At 41.1% G+C, this 19,995-nt stretch overlaps 1 protein-coding gene across 5 annotated transcripts in view; it reads left to right on the top strand.

Moving 5' to 3' along the window:
• Positions 1 to 19,995, top strand: part of ARHGEF4 (Rho guanine nucleotide exchange factor 4) — a 253,119-nt gene that overhangs the window by 152,445 nt on the left and 80,679 nt on the right. For all 5 annotated transcript variants that reach the window (XR_009055039.1, XM_057744538.1, XM_057744537.1 and 2 more), the window contains one exon: positions 5,741 to 5,867. Coding sequence is in view for 4 of the 5 variants with exons in the window: in XM_057744538.1 (XP_057600521.1) it covers positions 5,741 to 5,867 (127 nt within the window). In the remaining variant the exon portion in view is untranslated. The remainder of the gene's footprint in view (positions 1 to 5,740; positions 5,868 to 19,995) is intronic.

The raw sequence follows: 19,995 nt of genomic DNA, 5'->3' as shown, positions 1-19,995 counted from the left end.
ACACTGGGGTGCATGTATCCTTTCGAAATATGGTTTTCACTGACTATATGCCCAGGAGTGGAATTGCTGATTCATATGGTAGCTCTATTTTTACTTTTTAAGGAACCTCCATACTGTTCTCCCTAGCGGCTGCACCAATTTACATTCCCACCAACAGTGTAGGAAGTCATTGTGGTTTTGAATCACATTCCCTGACAATTAGTGTTGTTGAACATATTTTCATGTGCCTGCTGGCCATCTGTGTGTTGTCTTTGCGAAAATGCCTATTCAGGTCCTCTGACCTTTTTTAAATTGGGCTCTTGGGTTTTTGGTTTTGGGGTTTTTTTTGTTGTTGTTTTTTGTTTTTGATATAGAGTTGTATGAGCTGTTTATATATTTTGGATATTAACTGCTTATCAGACATATCATTTGCAAATATACTTTCCCATTCAGTAGGTTACCTTTTCATTTTATTGATGGTTTCCTTCACTGTGGAAAAGCTTTTTGAGTTTGATTATGTCCCATCTGTTTATTTTTCCTTGTGTTTCCCTTGCCTGGGGAGACAAATCCAAAAAAAATATTGCTATGGCCTATGTCAAAGAGTATACTGCCTTTGTTTTTCTCAGGAGTTTTATACTTTCTGATCTTACATTTAGGTCTTTAATCCATTTTGAGGTTATTTTTTTATATGGTGTGAGGAAATGTTCTAATCTCATTCTGTTACACGTAGCTGTCCAGTTTTCCCAGCACTATTAATTGAAGAGACTTTTTTCCTGTTGTATATTCTTAACTCCTTTGTCATAGATTAATTGACCATATTGCACGGGTTTATTTCTGGCCTCTCTATGATGTTCCATTGATCCATTTGTCTGTTTTGTGCCAATACCATGCTGCTTTGTAGTGTAGTATGAAGTCAGGGAGCATGTTACCTCCAGCTTTGTTCTTTTTTCTCAAGATTGCTTTGGCTATTTAGGATCTTTTGTGGTTCCATACAAATTTTAGGATTATTTATTCCTGTTTTGTGAAAAATTTCATGGGTATTTTGATAGGGATTGCATTAAATCTGCATACTGCTTTGGGTAGTATAGATATTTTAAAAATATTACCTCTTTCAATTCATGAATATAGGATGCCTTTCCATTTATTTGTATCATCTCCAATTTCTTTTATCCATGTCTTACAGATGTCAAAGTATATGTCTTTCTCCTCCTTGGTTAAATTTATTCTTAGGCACTTTATTATTTTTGATGTGATTGTAAATGGGATTGTCTTCTTGCTTCTCTTTTTCATAGTTAATTATTAGTGTACAGAAAAGCAACAGATTTCTGTATATTAATCTTGTATCCTACAACTTTACTGAATTCATTTATTCTAAAAGTTTTTTTGCGGAGACTTTACAGTTTTCTATATACAGTATCATGTCATCTGCAAATATGATAGTTTTACTTCTTCCCATCCAATTTGGATAACTTTTTTTTTCCTTGTCTGATTGCTATGGCTAGGACTTCCAATCTGTGTTAAATAGAAATGGTGAGAGTGGGCATCCTTGTCTTGTTCATGATCTAGGAGGAAAAGCTTTCAGGTTTTCCCCATTGAGAATGATATTATTTTTGGTTTGTCATAAATGGCCTTTATTATCTTGAGAAATTTCCCTCTATACCAACTTTGATAAGAGTTCTTATCATGAATGGATACTGAATTTTGTCAAATGCTTTTTCTGCATCTATTGAGAGATCATGTGACTTTTAGTCTTCATTTTGTTTATTCTTATAGCCTTGGTTGTACAGCAGTCTTTCTGCCAATTTCCAGTTAGTTTTCAGTGGTAATTGTTCCACATGTAGATGTATTTTTTATGTGTTTGTGAGGGTAGATGAGTTCCACATCCTCCTACTCTGCCATCTTGATCAATCCCCTTATCTTTCATTTTGATAATGTAGTGTATCACACTGATTGATTTGCAGATATTGAACCATCCTTGTATCCCTGGGATAAGCCCAACATGATCATGCTTTATGATCCTTTTTTATGTATTTTTGAATTCAGTTTGCTAATATTCTGTTGAGGATTTTTGCATCTATATTCATCAGAGATACTGGCCTGTAATTTCCTTTTTTTGTAGTGTCTTTTTCTGATTTTGGTATCAGGGTAATGCTGGCCTCACAGAATGAGTTTTGGAGTGTTTTCTTCTCTTCAATTTTTTGGAATAGTTTCAGGAAAGGGATTAAGCCTTCTTTAAATGTTTGTTAGAGTTACCCTGTGAAGCCGTCCAGTTCTGGACTTTTGTTTGTTGGGAGTTTTTTAATTACTGATTCAATTTCAATACTAGTAACCAGTCTGTTCAGATTATCTGTTTTTTCCTGATTCAGTCTTGGAAGATTATATGTTTATAGGAATTTATCCATTTCTTCTAGGTTGTCCAGTTTGTTGGTATGTAACTGTTCACAGTATTCTCTTATGATTGTTCATATTTCTGTGATAACGGTTGTAACCTATCCTCTTCCATTTTTAATTTTGTTTATTTGGGTCCTCTCTCTTTTTTTCCTAATGAGTGTAGCTAAAGACTTATCAATTTTGTTTATGTTTTTAAAAAAAACAGCTCTTGATTTTATTGGTCTTTTCTATTGTGGGGTTTTTTTGGGGGGTAGGGTCTCTATTTTATTTCTACTCTGATCTTTATTATCTCTCTCCTTCCACTGGCTTTGGGTTTTTTTTGTTATTATTTTTCTTTTAATTTTTTAAAATTAATTTATTTATTGGCTGTGTTGGATCTTCGTTGCTGCACATAGGCTTCCTCTAGTTGCGGCAGGTGTGGGGTCCTCATTGTGATGGCTTCTCTTGTTGCAGAGCATGGGCTCTAGGCGTGTGGGCTTCAGTAGTTGTGGCACATGGACTCAATAGTTGTGGCTTGCAGGCTGTAGAGCACAGGCTCAGTAGTTGTGGTGCACGGACTTAGCTGCTCCACACATGTGGATCTTCCTGGAACAGGGATCACGTCCCCTGCATTGGCAGGCGGATTCTTAACCACTATGCCACCTAGGAAGTCTGTTCTTATTTTTCTAACTCCTTTAGATGGTGGGTTAGGTTGTTTATTTGAGATTTTTCTTATTTCTTGAGGTAGGCCTGTATCGCTATAAACTTCCCTCTTAGAACTGCTTTTGCTGCATCCCATAGATTTTGGAAAGTTATGCTTTTATTTTCACTTGTCTCAGGGTATTTTCTGATTTCCTCTTTGATTTCTTGGTTGACTCATTGGGTTTTTAGTAGCATGTTGCTTAGTCTCTATGTGTTTGTGGTTTTTTCCATTTTTCTTCTTGTAGTAGATTTCTAGTTTCATACCATTGTGATCTGAAAAGATACTTTGTACAGTTTCTATCCTATTCAGTGTGTTTGAGACTTGTTTTGTGGACTAGCATGTGATGTATCCTAGAGAACATTCCATGTGCATGTGAAAAGAATGTACTCTTCTGTTTTTGGATGGAATGTCCTGTAGATATCCATTAAATCCAATTGGTCTAATGTGTCATTTAATGTCACTGTTTCCTTATTGGTTTTCTGTTTGATGATCTGTCCACATTGATGTAAATGGGGTTTTAAAGTCCCCTGTTATTACTGCATTATTATCAATTCCTCCCTTTATGTCCATTATGCAATACAATATTATTAACTATAGATGCCCTGCTGTACCTTACATCCCCATGACTTTATAACTGGAAGTTTGTATCTTTTGGCTCCCTTCACCCATTTTGCCTACCCCCTACTCCATGCCTTTGCCAAGTATCAATCTGTTCTCTGCATTAGCTTCACTTTCCTTTTTTTAAAGATTTCACATACAAGTAAGATCATGCAGTCTTTTTCTTTCTCTGACTTATTTCCTTAGCATAATGCCCTCAAGATCCATCCATGTAAATTTTTTATTTTAGCTATTATATTTTTCAGTTCTAATGTTTCCATTTTATTCTATTTTGTATCTATTTCGCAGCTGTTATTTTCCATTCATTTCACAAGTATTCACACTTACTTCTTAGAGCATAGTTTCATGAGCTTCTTTAAAATCTTTTATAATTCCAGCACTGTGTTATCTTGGTGCTGGGATCTGTTGTTTTTCCCTTATAAGTTATTGAGATTTTCATGTAATTCATATTATAATTTTGGATTATATCTTGGACATTTTGAATATTATGTTATGAGCCTTATTTAGTTTCTATGGAGAATGATAGTTAAGTTTTTCAGACAGCTGATCCAGTTTAGAGTACAAGTTCTTACTGGCCTTCAGGGGCTATGTTTCTTAAGTCATTTCAGGCTTTCAAGGTGTTTCCAGTGCTATTTAGATAATGTGGATCACCCAGTGGCCAGTCTGAGACCTGTAAAATGGTTTACTCCATAATTTGGTTCTCAAAGACTTTACTGTTCTGTTTAGGGTCAGATCCACCCAAGCACAGTTTGGGGGTAAGTCCAGGTGTTCATAAACAACATTATGATATCATTTTCTTGGTCTCTTTCCTTTCTGCATTCTTCCAGACACTTCTTGACTTCCAGGAGTCTCCCTTTTCCTGGACTTTTTGCTAAAAAGGTAGGCTTTCATTTTCCCACTCTGCCATATACTTCCTGCAATGATGTCTGCCTCTGGAGCCAAGTTGCAGGAGGACAGAGAGGGGAAAAAAGAAATAGGGATTCTTCCCTCTTCCTCAGAGTTTTAGGTGTCTGCCTGGCCATCACTGCCATACTATAATGGGATTTCCTGCAAGTCTAGGGTGAAAATAAATGAAAGTAAAAGCTCATGCCCTTTGGGGTCCCTTTCCCCTCTCTTCAGACCAGAGAAGGCTTTTTGTAGTACTTCTGGTCCACACCCAATCTTAAGCTGCTATTGAGTTCAGGCCAGAGGACACTGCAGAGACCACACAAAAGGTAGCTCACCATAGGATTAGGGTAACTTCAAATACTGGTTTCCTTCCCCAACCCATCTGCTACCATTTATTTCAAAGCCCTTAGGTAGCCGATTTATAAATCTGCCCAAGGTTTTTAGTTGCATTCAAATGGAAGAGATGGAGTGGGGTATCATACTCCCATCTTAATCCTTGCTTGTATATTTATGTTTCCATAAATCACTAAAAGAATTTTCTAAGCACTGTTTACTTAATTTGTGTGGAATACAAAAGAAAATGGAACATTTATGAATACATACCAAAATTTTTAAGTAAATTTGATAACCTTATAAAGTAGACAAAATCTGGAGGGGCTGAGTTTATTTCTGGATAATGGAATGATAAAGAAAGGGACAATATCCTTGCCCTCCCAAGACCTCATGCAATACTGGTCCTACTGTCTGAAGGGTAAAGTCTGTCTTACTATTATGAGGTGTTAGGGACTTCGTGGGTTACATTTTAATTAAGCATCCCTGCAGAAAAAAGCTAAAACAAGTGTTGCTTTTGGAGAAATGTCAGGCTGTGTGGCTGACCAGCTGGTGTAATCTGGGGGTTTAGAGACCTACTGACAGTCTTTATTTCACACTGTTGAATGACAACCTATTCTGCCATGGTTGCCACAAATGACCATACAGGTTGCAGATTACTGACTCCAAGAGAAACTTCTCTTTTTTTCCCATGGATTTTGAAATGAATGGCACCTCCCAGAGCTGTAGGCATTTGGACTCCATGCTTTGTTCACAGCAAAGTCCTGGGCAGTTAGAAAAATTAGAATGTGGCAATGACAACTTGTTATCTCTTTTCTTCATTTACTCTCTGCCTCTTTCCTCCTCTCCCAGTGTTGGAGGAAGATGACCATTACCTCTCCAGAGTCTTTGAATCAACTCAGAAGAAGCCATCCATTCTCCCAGAGTGCCCCGACAGGACTGAACCGCATGGGCTGGCCACAGCCCATACCTGACATTGGTGAGTTACATGCCTCTCTCTTTTCTTTCATACTCTGGTGTCCTGGCAAAAAGGACAAGACGTGAGAGCATGTTGTTGACAGCTGTGTTTACTTGTCTGGCAGAAGTATCTTGAATGTGAAAAATAAACCACTGTCTTTAACCCCTTCAATTAGGAAGAGGTCCCTCGCACCCTGATAAAAGGAATTCTTGGCTTGAGGAAGATTCCATTATTGAATGCCTGAACCTGGCTCCATTCATTTATTTTCAGCAGAACTACTGACCATCCCTTGAAACTTGTAATAGGGTATAACTTGCAGAAGAAATAGTTACAGAGAGAGTTGTCTAATCTAGTGATGAAACTTGGGTGTCTTCCCTTATAGGGGATAAGACTTCCTTGATTTTTATGGCAGCCTCTCTCAGTCTCTTTCCCAAAACTATGGCAAACAGCATCACATCACATATTTGTCCATAAAAGAGCTGATTTTTATGCCAGAAGGAAACTGGGCCCCCATGAGAGCCAGGATGGGGCCTGCCCTCATGCACAGCCACCACCCTTCCTGGACCTGACCCAGGAAGGCCTGGACATGATGAAAATGCTCAAGGCTCCTGGTACAAGGACAGATGTTGGGTCTCAGGTCTTCAGCAGGTGCAGATTATGTTAGATAGCAACCTTATGGTTTAAAGGCATCCAGCTGGCTGAAGGAAGAGGCCAAATATGGTGTTTAAAAACGATAAAGACGAATAAAAGCCTTAGACAGGGTTGAAAAAACAAAAGAGCTATATCTGCCAAACATGTACTTTTCCAGACTTGGAGCATAGGGACAGGGCTGGCTTTCAAGAATGTCTGTAGTTTGGTCCTATTGGAACTAAAGAACTATAGAAACCCAGTGAGGTTAGCAAAAGATGATATGGGCCCTGATCATTAGAGCATGCTATATGCTGTTCTGAGGAGTCAGCTCTGATGCAGACATGAGTCCTGACCTCTGAATCTGACTCAGTGCATACTGGGTGCTGGTCCTGGGGAGCTGGCTACTCAGGTTAGCTGGTAGCCATGATTATTTTCCATTAGCAAATGTCTGTGCTTATGCTGCCTCATGCAGTGGACTTTTATTCTTGCCCAGATATGGTTGTTATCTTAAATTCACAATAAGCAAAGTCATGAAAAAGGTGTTTGACAGCTGCTGAAAGAATCCTTTCAAGTTTTCCCTTGATAGTTTTAACATGAAGTCATGGAATAGCTTAGAGGCTCATGGAAGAGATAGTAATGGGTAAGAGTAGCATTTTTCCTGGGATAACCTTCAAGGCTGATTTTGGCTCTTGATGTTAGAACCGTCTTACAGATTCAAGCTTAATAATCATATATTCCTGTTATTTCAGAGCTTCATTTGAATTAATTAGCAGATAAATTTACTGCAGAATAAGAAAAATTTTAAATCTCAGGGACACATGTCTCTCAGCATCCCTGCATGCTGAGGACACTGCTCTGGAAGTCAAAGTTCAGGGCTCTGGCTTTAGCTGCTCTTCATATGGGGGTGAGAAATTGGGCACTTCCCTCCATTTCTCTATCTCACACTTCTTTATATATATATAAAAAGAGTACAATTCCTGTATTCATCAGATTAATATGAGGGGCTAGCTTGGGTCTCTGTATTTAGCTTAGGAAAGCTTTTCTTCAATTGCTTCCACTCCAACTGTTCTATTCCAAACTTCTGGAGTTTCTTTCTACAGATTGTGTTCCCAGGTTCTATCCCCAGAATCGCTCAACATTTTCATTATTTTATCCTTTTCCTCTCTGTTCTGGGTGAATATCTCAGTTTTATCTTCTGCTTTGCTTTTTCTGGTTTTACTTCATCTGCTGTTCATCCCTCCATTAATATTCATGATTTAGTGATCATGTTTTTAATCTCCAGGCAATCTTTCCAATGTCCTCTTGAAACTCATGAAAAACAGAAAGTCAGGAATTCTGTAAAATTTTCTCCAGTTCATGTTTTATAAATTCATTTCCAAATTCACATGCTTTTCTTTTAACTGATAACTTTTTTATAGGTGAAACTTTTCTATTTGCTTATCTTTACAGACATCAGTTCTTCCCCAGCAATGGCTTGTTGTCAAGTAACACTGGAGACAACATCCTTTCAGAGATTGTTACAGGTCCCTCTTAAAATCCTTCAAGCACAGCTGAAGCAGGAAAAACTAAGCTTTCCTATAATGTGTATCACGGGTTCAGTCACCTTGGGGTGGGGGGAGCTTTAAGCAGTCCCAGCGAGAGGTTTGCCTCTTTCCAGCATTTCTTCTCTATGTTTGGTGGAGTAGTGAAGAATTAGCCTGATGTGGGAGCATGCCACCCTCTGATCCACAAGTCGATGCTCAGGATAAACTCTACCACACCCACTCCTCTCTAACTGGAGCCAGTAGGGCCAGATATGACCCTGTGAACCCCTAGCATGGTGGCTGCATGCAGCATCACAGAAGGCCCTCTGCATCTCCAGAGCATTTGTTGAAAAGACTATTTTTCCCCTTTGAATGGTCTTGGCCACCCCTATTGAAAGTAAGTTGATCACAGATGTATGGATTTGCTCCTGGACTGTCAATTGTATTCCACTGATATATGTCTATTCTTGTACTAGTACTACACTGTCTTGTTTACCATTACTTTGCAGTAAGGTTTGAAATCAGGAAGTGAAGTCTTCCTCCTTTCCCCTTCTTTTTCAGGAATGTCTTAGCTATTCTGAGTCCCTTGCAATCCCATATGACTTTTAGAATCAAGTTGTCAATTTCTACAAAGATATCAGTTGGGATTCTGATGAGGATTGTATTGAATCTGTAAATGAGTTTGGGGAGCACTGTCATCTTAACAATTTTGAGTGTCAGATCCATGAACACAGGATTTTTTCCCCCATTTGTTTAGATCTTCTTTTGTTTCTTTCAACAGCATTTTGTCATTTTCAGAATACAAGTTTGTACTTCCTTTGAAAAATTCATTCCTAAGTATTTTATATAATTTTTGATGCTTTGTGAATGAAACTGTCTTGTTAGTTTCATTTGCAGACTGGTCATTGAAAGTGCATAGAAATACAACTGACTTTTGTATGTTGATCTTGTATCCTGCAACCTTGCTGAACTCATTTATTAGTTCTAGTTTTCTAATGGATTCCTTAGGATTTTCTACATACAAGATCATGTTATCTATAAGCAGAGACAGTTTTACTCCTTTCTTTCCCATCTGGATGTCTTTTTTTTTTTTCTTGCCTAATTGCCCTGATTAGAGCCTCCAGTACAGTACAGTCAAATAAAAATGGCAGGAATGGACATCCTTGCTTTTTTCCTGATTTCAGGGGGAAAGCATCCCATCTTCACCATTAAGTATGATGCTAGCTGTGGGTTTTTCATAGATGCCCTTTATTGGGTAAAGTTCCTGTATTCCTAGTTTATTAAGCTTTTTATCATGAGAGAGTGTTGGATTGAGATAATCATGCAACTTTTGTTCTTTATTCTGTTGATATGGTATATTACATTAATTGATTTTCAGATGTTAAACCACCCTTGTATTTCTGAGATAAATCTCATTTGGTCAAGATGTGTAATTCTCATCATATTTTGCTTAATATTGGTTTGCTAGTATATTGTTGAAGATTTTTGCATCCATATTCATAAGAGATATTGGTCTGTAATTTTCTTTTCTTTTAATGTGTTTGTTTGGTTTTGGCCTCATAAAATAAGTTGGGAAATCTTCCATCATCTTCTGTTTTCTTCAATAGTTTCTGAAGAATTGGTATTAATTCTTTTTTCAATGTCTCATAGAATTTGGGGGTGAAGCCACTCGGGGTGCGGGCTTTTCTTTGTAGGTGGTCTTGTTATTACTGATTCAATCTCTTCACTTGTTACAGAGCTATTAGATTGTGTATTTCTCTTGACTAGGTTTTGGTAGTTTGTGTCTTTCTAGGAATTTGTCCATTTCATCTAAGTCATCTAACCTATTGGTGTACAGTTGTTCACAGTCTTCTTTTATAATCCTTTTTATTTCTGCAAAGCCATAAGTAATGATCCTTCTTTCATTTCTGATTCTAGTAGAGTCCTCTTCTTTCTCTTGGTCAAACCAGCTAAGGTCTGTCAATTTTGTTGCTCTTCCCTCAGAACCAGCATTTGGTTTCTTTTATTTTCTCTCTTTTTTCTCTAGTCTCTATTTCTGTTTCTCAGTGTTTCTGTTCTCCATTGTGTCTCTACTAACTACTATTCTAATCTGTATTGTTTCCTTCCTTCTGCTTGTTTTAGTTTAGTTTTTCTCCTTTTTACAGTGTCATTAGGTACAGATCCAGTTGTTGAGATTTTTCTTCTTTCTTAATATAGTTATTTGCAGCTATAAATTTCCCTCTGAGTACTGTTTTAGCTGTCTTCGTAAGTTTTGGCATATTTTATCTCCATTTTCATTTATCTCAAGGTATTTTCTGATTTTTCTTTTGATTTCTTTTCAGACCCATTAGTTATTTAGGAGTTTGTTATTCAATTGCCACATATTTGTAAGTTTCTGAAATGTCCCTTATTATTGATTTCTAATTTAATTCCATTGTGGTCATGAATGTGTTTTATATTATTTCCATCCTTTTAAATTTGTAGAAGTTTGTTTTATGGACTAACATATGGTCTAGCCTGAAGAATATTCCATGTGCACTTGAGAAAAAAGTATACTCTGTTATTGTTGGATGCTGTGTTCTATATATGACTATTATGTCTAAATGGTTTATGGTGTAGTTCAAGTCTTCTGTTTCCTTGATCTTCTGTATAGCTGATCTATCTATTATTAAAAGCTGGGTATAAACCTCCAACTATTACTGTTGAATTATCTATTTCTTCCTTCATTTTTGTCAGTTTTTACTTTATGTATTTTAGTGCTGTTATTAGGTAGTGTATATATATTTGCACATATCTTCCTGATGGACTGATCCCTTTGTTGTTATAAAATGCCCTTCTTTGTCTCTAGTGTCTTTTTTTTTAAGTCTATTTTATCTGATATCAACAGAGCCACTCCAGCTTTCTAGTGGTTGCTGTTTACATTACATATCTTTTTCTGTCTCTTTACTTTCAATTTGTGTCTTTGAATCTAAAATGTGTTTCCTATAGACAACATACAGGTGTATCATGCTTTTTATCCACCCAACACTCTGTCTCTTGATTGGGTTATTTAATTCATTTACATTTAGTGTTGTTAACTGACATAGCTGGATTTTTATCTGCCTTTTTACTTTTTGTTTTCTATATTTTTGAGTGTTTTTTAATGGTTGCTCTAGGGTTTAACATATACATCTTCTAAAATTTATTTTATGGAAGTATAGTTGATGTACAGTGTTGTGTTCATTTCTACTGTACAGCAAAGTGGTTCAGTTATACATATGTATACATCATAGGATATTGTTCCTTATGCAGTAAGGCCTTGTTTATCATATACATCTTAACTTACTAGAATCAAATTCAGATGTAGATTAGCTTAATTTCAATAACATATAGAAATATTATTCCTACATAGCTCTGTTCCCTTTCTCCCTTTGTGGTACTGTTGTTATACATATTACATCTATTAATGTTACAAACCCAACAATGCATTGTTAAAATTATTACTCTACCATCTGTCATTATTTTCCTAGCTATTACAGCTTTGCTCCCACCCACCTACTTTGTGCTAATATTAGCGTATATAATCTACACATATTACATTTCTATATGTTGTAGGCCAAACAATACATTAGGTACATATTTTTATACAATTCCTTTTTTAAATCAGTTAAGAAAGGAAAAAATAGGAATTTATAGTATCTTTTATAATTACACAATTGCCTTTACTAGTGCTTTGTTTTTGTTTGTGTGCATTTGAATTACCATCTGGGGTCACTTGCTTTCAGTCTGAAGAACTTAGGTATTTCTTTGTAACTTGGGTCTGCTAGCAACAAATTCTCTCAAAGTTTATCTGAGAAAGTCTATTTTGCCTTCATTTTTGAAAGATAACTTTGCTGGATATAGGACTCTTGGTTGAGAGGCTGTTTTTTGTTTTTTTTTTTTCCTTTTAGTACTTTTAATATTATCCCACTGCCTCTGGCTGCCACAGTTTCTGCTGGGAAGTCAGGTGTTAATCTTTCTGGGGTTCCCTTGTAAGTTATGTATCATTTTTCTCTTGCTGCTTTAAACACTTTTCCCTTGTCAAAGCTTTCAGCATATTTAGGATGATGTGTATGTTTGTGGGTCTCTTTCTGTTTATCCTACTTAAAATATGTTGTGCTTTCTAGATATGTAAATTTTTGTTTCCCAGAAAATTTTGGAAGTTTTCAACAATTATTTCTCTGATTTTTTTTTTTTTCTTCTCTTTTCTCTCTCTTCTCTTTCTGGTACTCACATTATACATATGTTGTTGCAGTTAATGGTGTTCCTCCATCTGCTCCTGGCTGGGAGAGGAGGGCCCTGCCTGGTACCCCCCCTAGGAAATCCTTCCACCTAACAGTGATGGTGCTGGGGGCTGTTCCTTATTTCTCTGAGGATGTGTTCATTTATTTTCATTATTTTTTTCTTTGTGTTTCTTCAGTTTGCATAATCTCTGTCAACCTCTTCAAGTATCCTAGTTCTTTTTCTGCCAATTCAAACCTACTGTTGAGACCCTCTAGTGAATTTTTTATTTTAGTTACTGTACTCTTCAACTCTAGAATTTCCATTTTCAAAAAAGAATTACTATCGATTGATATTCTCTACGTGCTGCAACTTATGTTAAAAAAAAAACAAAATTCAACTGAGTAAATTTGAAGATCCATTTGCCTTTATTCAATAATTCATGAATCGGACAGAATCCCACCTAGCAAGTGGAAAGGTGCTCTGGGGAGCTGCACAAATTGGAAAGTTTTTATAAGTAGAAAGATGGTATGACAAAGAAGTTAAAAGAATAGATTGTTTTCCTTCCCTTAGGGAAAGGCAAGGATCTTCGGGAGATTACCGCACTAATACTAACCAGGAAATTCCAGAATGATTGGTTTAAAATCCACTTCTGGGAGAGGCTGAAACTGCAGTTAGGTCAGGTATTAAGTCTTATTGAGGCTTAACACACATGTCTCCATTGGGGCTTTTTTTTTTTTTTTTTTTAACAATTCCCCTTTGATCCCTGCCTGAGATATGTAATCAAAATTTAAGGCAGTAGCACCACTCTCAGTAATACCACTCTATGCTTCTCACAGCTTTATTTGATCCTTGATTTTTGTTTTTTGGTTTTGTTTTGTTTTTTTCTGAACACCTGTGGTATTTACAGGTCACAACTTCAGGTTCAAATTTTTTAAGTTGGTCACTTCCTGCATTTCTTTTTCAGTGTTCCAATCTGAGGGAGATCATTTGCTTGGTGGCTAGCAGCTGCAAACATGCATTTAAAGCTTTTAAGAGGATACAACACACGCAAGAGGTTATTATGATTATTATTAGCAGGATAATTCCCAATGTTCGGAAAGCCTTTGGAACCATGGTCCGCATGACCCAAACCAATCAAGATCAAATAAGTCAAAAAAAGACCCCATTAAAGGGGTCACCTTTTTAAGCCAAATGGCTTGTTCAGTGATTCATGTGACTGAGCTTCAGTTTCCCCAAAAGTGTCAATTCAGGTGCAGCAGGTGGTGTCGCCCACAGCACAGACATCTCCTTGCTCAGCTTAAACGTAATCCAACTGTGGTCAGAGAGTATAAGGATCTTTGCTGGGCAGCCAGTATCTTAGCAACTGAATCTGCAGTGTCTCCAAGAATTAAAGAATACTTTCTCAGCATACTCTCATTTGTAAGGGGTTAGTCAGGTTTTTAGCACAAACGTCAAGAGAATCTTCTAGTCTGAAATAAAAAGTTGTTCTACATTCTAGAGGTTACTCCCTTTAGCAATGGTCTGGGAGGTATGAATGATGGCATTATCTTTCCAGGCCAATGCCAGAGTAAAAGAAAGAAAGGGAAGAAGAGAAGTATTAAGTGTTGATTCAGCATCTTGGACAGAAGCAGTCTACATCGATGCTGACTTATTTTACAGCAGAGATAACCTGAATTTGACTAGTAAGTCCAGGTGGCATAAAAGTTGTTTATCTGCATTATAGGCAATGTTAACAACTCTAAAAACATGTCTGTTTTCATTAAGCCAACGAACTTAAACTAGCTTTAATACTGAGTATTTCCTCAGATCACATGAACCTGAAAAGCATTTAGGTTAGTTTATATTTCTGAGAGTTTTTAGAATAACCCACCCTTAATTTATATAAGTGCTTGTTTGTTTTTAAGGCAACTGAATAGAGCTCTTTTACAAATTAATTTTAGTAATATCATCCAGAGATAGGAAATACCACACATGTATACAGACACAGCAACATACAAACACAGAGACCTCATAGTATCATTTTAAAATTTTAGTCACAAGACAGGTATGATGATGTAAAAATCACTATTTATAAAAGAAGAGTTGGAATAAGTTAAGTTCATCTGTTCAGATAGCTAAGGCTTCTTCTGCTATTATTTGCAGAGAAGACACATGATTTTTCATCTGTCTAAATTCAAATGACCTCTCCCCCTTTCATTCTCCTGATTAGAACCACTTCTCTGTGCTTTAAAGAAATGGCCTCTCGATAAGAGTTAACATTTACAGCTCAAAGGCACAGGAAAGGAATGCAGGTTCCTCCAAGGACTTTGGTTTCCTAAGGCCAATATTTTAAAGCTTTTTGAGATAAATAGGGGAGGTTTGGGGATTGGTTAACCAGGATTGGTGGTTTCTGGAAGCACACATCTGATCCTGGAAACACAAGACTTGTAAAACAAGGACAACTGTTTTTAATTTCCCAAAGAATTGCTAAATGATATCAAAGGATGGTCAGACCCATCCACCTATGTTGGAATGTTTTTCTTTCTCTCTCAGTACAACTGGCTTAGCGGAGAAGGCTTTAAGAAAAATCCTAACAGGCTGTGAACACTGGCTTCCAATCTGGCCAAATTTCTGATCATAGAGTTCTTAAATTCTTTCAAATATCTTGTCAAGTTTCAGCTGGGACAAACAGTAAATATTTCTGGCAGAAATGAATTGGATTTAGGAGGCTTTCTCAAAGAGGGTGCAGAAGATATTATCCTCACAAGATCTTAGAGCCACTCCCAAAGACAGCCAAAAGGAAGATTTAGATAATGACAAACAAGAAGGTAACAGGTGTCCCTGGGAAGCAAAGAATCAATAACCAGTGTGTCTGGACTTGGACAGGAGGGGACATGAAATTTTACTTTCCTCTCTCAACTGGGCACTACAGACAAGGATTACCAGGATGAGCACTCAAATAAAAGAAGATAGAAGGGAGCAATAGAAATTACATCAGTCTTGGGGATTCCCTGGCAGTCCAGTGGTTAGGACTCCGTGCTCTCACTGCCAAGGGCCCAGGTCTGATCCATGGTTGGGGAACTAAGATCCCACAAGCCATGTGACTCGCCCACCCCCCCCCCCCACCAAAAAAAAAGAAAAAATAGAAGGAAATTACATCAGTCTTACTGTTTTTATCTTGTTTTGTTTTTAGGTATCTCTGTGTCTTTAATTTTTCATTAGCATTTTGCAATAAATATTTTAATGAAGCTACTTTGTAATTTTGAAGCCTTTAGAGGTTTCTGCAAACCAATTAAAATAGGTTATCTCATTCTGTTTATTTGATTTAGGAACTCTTACTTTTTTTTAATAGGCCATTAGGATTATATTTTCTGCTTTTTTAACAGATATTAATGTGAGAGGTATTGACAGCTAGACTCCATGGCTAAAAGGGAAGTATATAAAGTGTTAGAATAATAGTCACATGGAAATCATATAGTATACTTTCTTAAGTTGAAAAAAAAATGAAGTGAAAGATAAAAGACACAAGAGTTAAATTATATAATGGATATAAAATAATCTGTTACATTTTCTATCCCACACTTGATTATTTTTGTATGACTTTTAAAGATGCAGTCCTTCTAACACTTTATAGTTGACTCACAGAATTTCTATGGGATGGAACTAATCATATTCCCTGCTACCTTCTCACTCCTTCCTTTGCAACTTATATTTAATATTCCATGGATGTGCAGTCATATATTTTTTAAATTTTTTTTATTTTTTATTTTTCCATTATGGTTTATTACAGGATATTGAATATCCTGTGCTATACAGTAGAACCTTGTTGTTTATCTGTTTTATATATCATAGTTCGTATGCTAATCCCAAACTCCTAATTCATCCCTCCCCCATCTCCTTTCCCCCTTTGGTAACCATAAGTTTGTTTTCTATGTCTGTGAGTCTTTCTCTTTTGTAAATAAGTTCATTTGTGTCATATTTTAGATTCCACATGTAAGTGATATCATATAGTATTTGTCTTTCTGTGTGTGATAATCTCTAGGTCCATTCATGTTGCTGTAAATGGCATTATTTCATTCTTTTTCATGGCTGAGTAGTAGTCCATTATGGTATATATATACCACATACACAATAGAATTCTTCCCATAGTGGGGGTGGGGGGTGCAGCTAAACCTCACTGCACCAGCTTTTGCCCCCTGAGATTCCCTGAACCTCGAGTAGTAAGCGTTCATTTCAGCTTCCATCGCCACCATGGTCTTAAGAAATATGGATCTCTTTTGCATACCTCAGTGACACTCTACTCTTCCCACAGTACAGCTGAAACTAGGATAGTTTGCTCAAATAAGATTCTACTGAAGACTTAAAAGAGAAGTGGACTCAAGTGGCTGGCTGACACGGGCTGGATCTGCCCAGGCTGCTGCTACCTAGAGGCACTCTCCACGTGGGATCACACATCACCTTCTCAAAGTCCTGACCCCAGAGAGCAGGAGCACTCCCTTCTGCCTAGCTGGCCTCCTGCTCAGTTCCAGGTCTCCGCTCATTCTTCCACAGGCACTTCCCAGGCACCTAGCCTGCAGCAGACGCTCTGCACACACTGGGGATACAGTGGTGGTACGGTGAGGGTACAGTGAGCCACTGCCCTCATAGTGCATGGTCTGCGGGAGGAGACATCAGATAAACAAGTCACTGACAGATGGTAATAAGTGCTGGAAAGGAGTAAGTGAAGTCTCACTGAGGAGGCAACATTTACTGAGATCTGAAGTTTGGGGAGCCAATACCTGCAGAAGTAGAGAGAACATGCCAGGTAAAAGGAACAGTAAGTGCAAAGGCCCTGAGGCAGGAAGGAGAGACAGCAAGACAGCCATTGTGGCTGCAGTGCAAAGAGCAAGGGAAAGGGAATGATGACAGGAGATGGAGAATAGGGTGGGCAATGCACAGGGTCTTGCAGGTCTCGCTGATTGTGAGAGAAGCTTCTGAAGGGTCTGATTCAGGAGCAGGATGTGGTATGAGCTCCCTCTCTGGCTGCTCTATGGAGCAAGTCAAGAGACCAAAGCTGTCTTTCAAACACAGGATGGCAGTGGTAGCAGTAAAGTAAAAGAAATGGACACCTTTGACACTTACTTTGGAGGGGGAACCCACGGACTTGCTGAAGGATTGGGAGGGTGTCTCCTGATCTGTGACTCATTCCCCACCCCCCCCCACCCCCCCCACCCCACCCCCGCCACACACACACACAGCAGTTCTTCCTACCCACCAGGGCTAGTTTTACAGCCCTCAACAGGGCAACCAGACAAGAACGCAGGTGGTGACTCTCCTTGCAGAAAGCCTGCACTCAGAAGCAAAGGTGAGTTGGAAGAGAGCTGTTCTTCCCAAGGACAGCAAAGAATGGAGGCATGGGTGGGAAGTGTGCATACCAGGGATGGAATGGTCAGGAAGGATCCCCAGAGAGGTAAGCTGAGGCAGGACTTTCAAGGTGCAGATCTGGCTGAGTCACACTGCAATGCCCATCAACTCAACCTCCAACACACTAGCATTGCCTTATGCTTGTATAGCGCTTTGTACTTGGTACATAAACGTTAGCATGCCATTGTCCCAGCCCCCGGAGCTGTTGTGGGGGGGCGGGGGGGTATCACATGAAGAGATAACACAAGGCCTGCAAGGAGAGATGAAGAGGCAGGGTTCCTTATGATGCAGAGCTAGGCAAACACATGGCTTAGGGAAGGAGATGGACCCCAAATGGACAGAGAGGCGAGAATGACCGCTGTTCTAGCATCCACCCTACACCAGCTGGTGTGCTGGGGCGGGGCAAGGGCCTCTCATTTCATCCTCACCACCGTTAATACTTATGCTGCTTTACAACCAGCTCCCCAGGGCTTGGAGGAGTGGTGATGCTCGGGGTGGGGGCAGTCAGCAGCCCTGCCTGGCCCTTATCAGTAGCTATTGGGACTTCCTCTCACATTTCTCCCTGATTATCGCTCTTGTTTGGAGCAATGGAGGTACCTCACCCTCCCTCTAGGCACACTCCAAGAACCTACAGAATGCTCACGGGTGTCTGGCAGCGCAGGAGGAAAAGACAACTTTCTTCTCTAATCCCTGCTCCCCCTCCCCCGCAACAACAAAATGTGAAACACCCTAGAATCCTTGGCTCTACGTCATGTGCTCTGTGGCTTCCATTTTCGACTGCGCCTGTCACTGGACTTTCCCAGACACTTCCTAAAATCATATGGCGTGGACCGCGACTCTGCTTTTGATGGCTTCTTAATCACTGCAGCGCACCGCAGGCATACTCCTGCGGGCCGGCTGTCCCGCAGGTCGCCGGTGCCAAGTGTTCCCCGCGCACCGCCCGCGTGGCCCCGGGGAAGACGGGCGCGTCCCGACCAAGCGCGCTCCCCGACCCGGTTCGCAGGGCTGAGCGTGGCCTCTCGCCTACATTCGTGCCCCAGACGGGCAAGGACGCGCGGTCTGAGCTGGATCCTAAAGCGAAAAAGCGAGTGCCCGCCGGCTCTACTCACCGCCGTGGGTGCGGGGTGTCTGTGGCGCCTCCCTCCGAGGATGCCCCCGTCCTGACACGCGCGCGCCAATGCCCGCGGCAGGGCGCGGCCCTGCGGGGACCGAGAGCTGCCCGGGGCCCCGCGCGCCGCGCCCGCCGCCGCCGCCGCCGCCGCCGCCGCCGTCGCCCCAGGTCTGCGTGCGCGCGTGCGTGAGCGCGTGCCGACCGGGCCCGCGACCCGCACCGGGGTCGGCGCCGCGGCACAGCCCCCGCCGGGCGGCCGGGAACGGGCGGCGAGCGGATGCGCCGCGCCCTGCCCGGTGGGCGCCTGGCCTCGCCCGAGCCGCGCGCGCCCCGCGCCCGCTGAGGGTCCCCGCCGCCGCGGCCGCAGAGCCCGGGCGGTTGGCGGCGGCCGGGAGCCTCCTTAGCGGAGCCCCATGATGTCAGCTGGCCCGGAGCGGCGGCCGTGCGGCGGCGGGGATGGGGCCGAGGACGCCGCGCGGCCGTCTGCACGCCCCTCGCCCGGCCCTGGCCCCGGCTCTCTGGCCCCGTCGCCCGGCAGCCCCGCCGCCGCCGCCGCCGCGGCCCAGCCGCCCGCGAGCCTGTGGCTGGAGCTCGGGCCCGCATGCACGAGGGCGCAGCAATGCCCGAGCGAGTCGAGCGGGCAGACGAGCGGGGACCTCGGCACCAGCAGCAGCAGCGGCGGCGGCAGTAGCGCCGGGCTGTCCCCGGGCTCCGACTCGGACAGCAGCGGCGTGGTGTGCGGCGGCCGCGGCGGCATGCGCGGCGCCCTGTCCCGCTCCTGGAGCCTGGAGAGCCTGCGCTCGGCCACCGCCGGTAAGGGCGCCGCCGCCGCCCCGCGCGCTGCCGCACCCCTTCCGCTCCCCGCGTCCGTCCGTCTCGAGCGCCTTCTCCCGATCCCCCTCGAGACGGTCTCCCCGCCTGTCCTTTTCTCCTGCACTTTTTCTGTCGCTCGTTTCCATCTTCTGGTTCCTTGCTTCCCATTGCTTCGCTTTTCCGATTCCTTGTCTTTTTGCAGATTTTCTTCTGATTTCCCACCACCACCGCCCACCAGCCCCGTCCCTTCTTTCACCCACTTCTACCTGTTACAGCCGAGCCTTAGTCGGCCCCCTCCCCCCTCGTAGCCGGGCGCGTCCTCAACTGGGAAATTGAGTGTTTACGGTGAGAATAGAATGTGGTCCCTTGATGCGCTGTTTCCCTTCCCCAAACAGTTCTTGACCGATAGCACAGGTCTGGCCTTACGAACTGCAGCTCCTTGAGTTCTGTAAAACAGAGGACATAGGAG

The sequence above is a fragment of the Hippopotamus amphibius genome, chromosome 8, assembly GCF_030028045.1.
Source record: "Hippopotamus amphibius kiboko isolate mHipAmp2 chromosome 8, mHipAmp2.hap2, whole genome shotgun sequence".
Classification (NCBI taxonomy): Eukaryota; Metazoa; Chordata; class Mammalia; order Artiodactyla; family Hippopotamidae; genus Hippopotamus; species Hippopotamus amphibius.
The sequence above is the reverse complement of the archived record's forward strand: the minus strand, read 5'-3'. Positions and strand labels throughout refer to the sequence as shown.